This window comes from Chiloscyllium plagiosum, unplaced genomic scaffold, assembly GCF_004010195.1.
Source record: "Chiloscyllium plagiosum isolate BGI_BamShark_2017 unplaced genomic scaffold, ASM401019v2 scaf_319, whole genome shotgun sequence".
NCBI classification, from domain to species: Eukaryota; Metazoa; Chordata; class Chondrichthyes; order Orectolobiformes; family Hemiscylliidae; genus Chiloscyllium; species Chiloscyllium plagiosum.
The window spans coordinates 10,268-17,432 of NW_025209820.1; the positions used below are offsets into that span (position 1 = coordinate 10,268).

At 50.9% G+C, this 7,165-nt stretch overlaps 1 protein-coding gene across 1 annotated transcript in view; it reads right to left on the reverse strand.

The window, feature by feature from the left end:
- Window positions 1-6,008, reverse strand: part of LOC122546829 (vacuolar protein sorting-associated protein 52 homolog) — a gene marked incomplete at its 5' end in the record, with an annotated part of 13,939 nt that extends 7,931 nt beyond the window's left edge. Inside the window, 3 exons of the mRNA XM_043685463.1 lie at window positions 537-817; window positions 3,913-4,031; window positions 5,853-6,008. Of these exons, the coding sequence (XP_043541398.1) occupies window positions 537-817; window positions 3,913-4,031; window positions 5,853-6,008 (556 nt within the window). The remainder of the gene's footprint in view (window positions 1-536; window positions 818-3,912; window positions 4,032-5,852) is intronic.
- Between the last annotated feature and the right edge of the window lie 1,157 nt (window positions 6,009-7,165).

Sequence of the window (7,165 nt, forward strand, 5' to 3'; positions counted from 1 at the left end):
CAAACATCCCCTCCCTCCCCCACCGACCCTCAGTAGCAGCAGTGTGTACCAGCTACAAGATACCCTGCAGAAACTCCCCAACCATCCCCTCCCTCCACCCCCGACACTCAGTAAGAGCAGTGTGTACCAGCTACAAGATACCCTGCAGAAACTCCCCAACCATCCCCTCCCTCCACCCCCGACACTCAGTAAGAGCAGTGTGTACCAGCTACAAGATACCCTGCAGAAACTCCCCAACCATCCCCTCCCTCCACCCCCGACACTCAGTAAGAGCAGTGTGTACCAGCTACAAGATACCCTGCAGAAACTCCCCAACCATCCCCTCAGTAAGAGCAGTGTGTACCATCTACAAGGTACCCTGCAGTACATAACCCTCCCTCCCAGCTCCTCTCTGGAACCAACAGCATGGTTCGGTCAGAGGCAGGTCTGAGCTCGAATAGGAACGCACGGACAGTGCTGATGAGGCTGAAGCACATCTTGGTGGGTGCACAAAGACCTTTATCAGCAGCAAAATATTTCGCCATAAAAACCCTCACCTCTACTCAGATAGAAGGGTGAGAGTCCGCTGGCCCCCTCACAACTGCATCCTGTCCAGCTGCTCACACCATGGACTACCAGAAGCACAAGGCATTTAAAACAAAGCCACACGTAGGGCTGGGGACTGGGGGTGTGGGGGAAGGGGTCCGCACTCACGTAGTGTGGCCGGGTGTCGAGAGCTCCCAGCTTCTGGGGGTCTGTGTTGCGGATGCTCTGAATGTTCAACTCCAGGATATGCTCAAACCTGGGCCAGAGGATTTCCAACAAAGTCTCCCAGTACCTGCAGAGGACACATAACCAAACAACCTCCCCTCAAAAATGGTCACTAAACACAGTTTTACAACTGGGTTTGTAAGAAAAGACAAGACAGACCAGTGGGTAAAGAGTGTTTCTCAGAAACGGTTCGCATCACGACGCGGTTCAGGTTACCTAAAGTGCTGTACTAGCCTGTGAGTGGCACGGTGGCTCAGGGGTTAGCACTGCTGCCTCACAGCGCCAGGGACCCGGGTTCGATCCCACCCTCGGGCAACTGTCTTATGGAGTTTGCACATTCTCCCCGTGACTGCGTGGGTTTCCTCCAGGTGCTCCAGTTTCCTCCCACAGTCCCAAGATGTGCACATTAGGGTGGATTGGCCATGGGAAATTGTCCCATAGTGCCCAGGGATGTGCAGGTTAGTGTGGATTGGCCATGGGAAATTGTCCCATAGTGCCCAGGGATGTGCAGGTTAGGGTGGATTGGCCATGGGAAATTGTCCCATAGTGCCCAGGGATGTGCTGGTTAGGGTGGATTAGCCATGGGAAATTGTCCCATAGTGTCCAGGGATGTGTAGGTTAGGGTGGGTTGGCCATGGGAAATTGTCCCATAGTGTCCCAGGGATGTGCAGGTTAGGGTGGGTTGGCGGTGGGAAATGTAGGGATAGGGTGAATGGGTGGGTGTGGGTGAGACATTCTTCAGAAGATCAATGCAGACCCAATGGGCTGAGTGACCTCTGTGATTCCCTGAGGTACCTGCTCTCCTCAGCAGCTCTAATTTTAATTTCTTTCCCCAGCCGTCGTGTGACTTGTAAACCAGTCAGGCTGACGATTACAAGAATGGAATAAAATCTCTCGTTTCTCTACGCTGTGTGGCTCACTCGGAGAGGTTTGAAACTGCGACATTCGTTGCTAATCATGATGTACATTCCACATCAGTTCGCAGACCCTTGCTGTCCTCCGGCCGTAACCCAGTGATAGTGACTCCTCGCCTCCGTCCCCTCCCCCGGCTTTCCTGCCCTCTCGGACGCTCCAGTTTGCAACACTCAGTCACTGGTAGCTCTTCGTACAGACCCCATTCTCTTCGGAGGATGGGAGGGGCTTCGTGGCAAGGTGAGCATTTAACGTCCATCTGTGACGACCCTCTGGCTCTAAGAGGTGTTTTTGGCCCCAGTTTTGTTTTTGGAGAGAGGTTTTAGGACAGAGATGACGAGCTGCCTGTTTGAATCCAATGAAACAAACAGCTTGGAAATTCATTTGAAAGTTGGAACAATAGAAGCAGCCTGGATGGGTGGGGTCAATCTCCGACAGAGCCTGGCAGTTTAGTTTTTGGTTTTCACTAGCAACGGTTGCTACGGTCTAGAAGCTGGGTTTGGAAGCTGAGTATCTCTCTCCCCACTACACTCTCACCCTCTTAAGTTTTCTCTTGATGTTATTTTTCCTTGAGAATTGCCCGTGAGACAATCTATTTTATTGAATTTGTCTTTGAGAAGGGTGTGCTTATGGAGATGTTACTGTATTGGAACGGTTACTGACCAGTAATTAAATAATCTATTCTGCTTTCCAAAACAGAGTTAAGTTATTCCAATTCCTTCTTTCTTTTGAGAGTATTTCAGTGTATGAATCAGCTACGTTTTGCTTCAAACCTGGTCGTTTGACCATCGAACTGCATCTGGAACCCAAAGGCTGGCACTGGCCTTTAAAATCAGAGAAAGTTAGTGTCTGGACGATATATACTTAGAGGGAGTTTGGTCTGCTCCATAACGGAACCCTAACCGACCCATGAACTCAGTGACTCATTTTGCCATTTCCGAGGAAGGTTAAGAATCAATCCCGTTGCTGTGGGCCCGGAGTCACGTGGAGGCCAGACCGGGTAAGGACGGCAGATTTCCCTCCCTGAGAGGGTATTCGTGGCTGCCATCACATTTCAATCCTGATGAACCATTGGAGCAGACGTTGTGCCTGCTGCTGTGGTGAGGGGGGTGGGATTTGAACCCACTGCCCCGGCCCATCAGTCTGGCTCTCCTTCCTCAGTGAGAGTCTCGCTCTCCCACCAAGTGAAAGGTCCTCCAGGCACAGCCAATGCTTACCACCATGTATGGCCCAGAGAGCACAGGGCCTGGGGTCACATGGCCGCTCTGGACAAGCTCGGACCTTTCCTTTAGAGTGTGGGAGGCTGAGGGGGGACCTTATAGGGGTGTATAACATCATGAGAGGCAGGGATAGGGTGAATACACTCAGTCTTTTACCCAGGGTTGGGGAATCGAGGACTAAAGGGCATCAGTTTAAGGTTAGAGGGGAAAGAATTAAAAGGGAACCTGAGGGGCAGCTTTCCTTTTAAACACAGAGAGTGGTGCGTGTATGGAACAAGCTGCCAGTGGAACTGGTGGAGGCTGGTACAATTTCAGCATTTAAAAGGCTTTCAGACAAATAAATGGATAGGGAAGGATTAGAAGGATACGGGCCAAGTGCAGGGAAATGGGGTTACCGTGGATGGACATTGTGCTCAGCACGGACCAGTGTGGGCCGAAGGGCCTGCCTCTGTGCTGTCGGACTCTATAACCCTGAACAAACCAGACTGCTGCACAGCCAGGGGGCTGCGTGTTCAGATACCGAGGCCCTGAACTCAGGAGCTCCTCCAGACCACTGCCTCTTACCTTCTCCCTTCCGAATTGCCTGCAAGTCTTGCCACTGTGACCATGTTTTTGTCACCTGGCCCAGTCCCCCTCCTGAATTGGCTCAGCGTCAAATTTCAACAAATTCACCCTGGGGGCACCACTATGACAGGTGCTATACAAATGCAAATTGCCAGGCATCCCGTCACAGGGTGAGGACGCAGCCGGGAGATTACCTCACGGCACTGGGTGAACGAGGCTGAGCAAGAGGCAGGGTCCGAGCAAAAGGGAAGGAGACCAGGCATGATCCGACCGGGCAGGGAGCAGGCTGGAGTGACCTGGGCCTACGTTCCACGTTTGTACATGAAAGAACATTTCAGAGCCCATGTACAATTCCCCGAGGTTCAGGCAGAGCGATTCCCTTTCGGACAGAGAATCAGAAACCTCACTGTGTGGAAAAGGCCCTTCAGCCCATCTGTGGTAGTGCTGCACCTGCAAAACGACTCACTTATCAACAGCGGGCACATTCCTCTTGGCCATGATGGTCTTGAAGCGGAGAATGATGTGAATGGACAGGAAGATGGCGATGCTGTCAAAGCAATCAGCGATGTAGGTATCCACGTGTTTCTGAAACGACAAACTCTTTACAGACACAGACCCAAAGGCAGGTGCTGCAACATTCCGCAACTGCTACACATAACAAATCGGGAGGGGAGGACAGGGGAACTGGGCCTGCAAAATGCTGAGGACTCTCCTTTGGTTCCACTGCACTTCAGAGAAAACATACAGGCACGCGCCGCCAGGTCTGCGCACACACAGGCACGCACCGCCAGGTCTGCGCCCGCGCACAGGCACGCACCGCCAGGTCTGCGCCCGCGCACAGGCACGCACCGCCAGGAAATGCTGAGGACTCTCCTTTGGTTCCAGTGCACTTCAGAGAAAACATACAGGCAGGGGCCGCCAGGTCTGCGCGCACACAGGCACGCGCCACCAGGTCTGCGCATACACAGGTCTCCCCCATACACAGACACATATAAAATGGCGATGTACAGAGTGCCCGGTAAGCCTCTCCCAGAGTGGGATTTCCGATTTATATTCGGTCTCTTCTCGTTGTCTACACTCAGGCTTCGGAAGCTCTTTGTACAACAACTTAATATTTAAAAACAAATCCTCATTCCGGCAACGTAGATGTCACTGACGAGGTCAATATTTGTTACCTGTCCCTAATTGCCCCGAGGGCATGACAGCAGCGTCTGGAGTCACGTGTAGGCCAGGACAGTGTAAGGGTGGAAGACTGCATTAAATGAACCAGATGGGGCTTTTCCAACAATTGATAATATTGGGGAGGCGATGGCTGCGGTAATGTCACTGGACAGTAACCCAGAATCTGAGGCCAAAGATCTGGGCGTATGGGTTCAAATCTCCCTCCGCCCAGCTCCGCGGTGAGATTGAAACTGAACATTAAAACTCAAAGAAAAAGCTACAACAATGGCCACCATGCAACTGCTGATTGTTGGAAAACCCCGTGTGGTTTATCCATGTCCCTTAGGGAAGGAAACTGCCCTCCTTACCTGGTCTGGCCCACTCGTCACTCCAGACCCACAGCAGTACAGTTAACTCTTCACGGACCTTTGGGCAATTCAGGATGGGCAACTATATGAGGTATTAGTGAGAGCACGCCTGGAGCTCTGTGCACCAGTCTGGGTCCCCTTACTGCAGGAGGGATGTAGCTGTACTGAAACGTTCAGAGGAGGGTTATCCCAGAGATGAGGGGCTCATCTTATTGACGACAGATCGAGCAGTTTGTGCCGATACTCTCTGGAGTTGAAGAGGAAGGAGAGGTGATCTAATGGGGGGGGGGGGAATAGAAGATGTTAAAGGGGATTGAGAAAGTAGACACTGAGAGGATGTTTTTGATCTCCAGCATCTGCAGACCTCACTTTCTCCTCGAAGACTTAAAACAGAGACAAGGAGAAATGACCTCTCTCACAGGGTCGTGAATCTGGAACTCACTCCCCCAGGCTGTGGTAGACGCTGGGACAGTGAGTAAATTTGAGGAGATACAGAGATGTTTAATAGTAACAGGTTGAAGGTTTATGGGGAGTGGGCAGTAAAGTGGAGTTGAGGTGGGGATGGTATACAATGTTGGCTCAAGGGGCCGACTGGGCTCCTCCTACTCCCTGTTATGTATCTTACGTGGACCCAGACTCAAATTCTGAAAAGATAACTTGGGAAATCATATTTCGGGAGGGTGAGGGGGGAGAAAGAGTAGGGGGGCTTGGATTGATTGCTTAGATTTTAGAGACCCAATGCAGGCACGAGGGGCATGTCGTTGCTGATCTGTAAAAAGTACAACGATCTCACTCTGTAAAACTAAACACAGGGATATCTGGGTGGCTAGAAGGGTAAGCGCCCCTGCTTAAAGAGTTCAATCCATTTTTAAATTACCAAGAACATGGTGAGAGTCTTCCCCATGATGGCGTTAAACAGATCCTGCGCAGAGTTCCCGGTCACCATGAAGAAGTCACAGAGAAACAGATATTCACGGCAACTGTTATCGAGAAGTGCGTAGTGCTGGCTGCGGAACAGACTCTCAAAGGGATACTGAAGGGTGAAAGATGGAAACGTCAGGAGTTACCTCGATTATCAGAGAAACCGACAATAGATACATCGCCTCAGAACAACCTTCAACAATAAAACTTTCAGCGTTTTTGGCACATACAGCAAATCAACAGAACACCTTGGAAATGTGTCAGATATCATGAATCAAAAATAAAGCAGGGACAGTGATGCCGAACTCTTGAAGTTCGAGAGAACTGATTTTCATGTCCAGTCCAGGCTGCTGGCTGGAGAGAAGGTTGGGATAAAATCAGTTTGGATATTCTTACTGACTCTGAACGAACCCCAGAGGTACAGCACCAAACGAACTTGAATTTGGCACTCAGGAGATTGGTACAATGTCAACTGAGGGTAACAGCGGACTGATCAGAGAGCTCAGAGTGAAATATTGCTACCGCTGGTTAATGTGGTGCCGAGTTACTGAAACAGATTGACACGAGGCTGGGGAGGATCGTTACTGAGAGAACACACAACTGTTGTGCAGAGGCAATGAACAAAACTAAAATATATATCTATATACACACAGACAGCATTGCTCGTGACCAGCGCACAAGGAAGTGAAGCCATTGCTGTAACGCAGGAACACAACCACGAAGCGACGCACAGCAAGATCCCACAGCAACACGAGACATCCTACCCATTCACTCGGCTGATCGAGGGATAGTGTGTGGCTGGAATACACTGGATGAATAATTTTGTCCTCCTTTGTAATAACGCTGTGGGATCTGGCATGCCCACCAGAGGAGGGGAGCAGACAAATTATCTGCTTATGGCTTCGTGATAAATGGATCCAAAAACAGATGGTCACACAAGGGTGGTTCAGCCCTGCGCCCCTGCCCAGATACTCAATTAACTACAACCTTCCCAAAGCCTTGGCCTTGGAACGTGGAGACAATTTGATGATTCCTTTCGGGATTTGATGACCTGAGTCTTTCATGACTAAACGCTCTCAAGGTGAAGATGTTGTTTAAAAAAAAAAGTGTCCTGGTTTCGGAGGTCCACATTTAAAAAACTCTTCATTCGGGGTAGTGGGTCAATTGACCTGCCCTGACTGACTCACACCCTACCAGGACGTCCAGACACCTCCCTCACTGCCCCGATCCCCCTCCCCCCCAGGCCGTCCCGACACCCCCCCCCCCCAC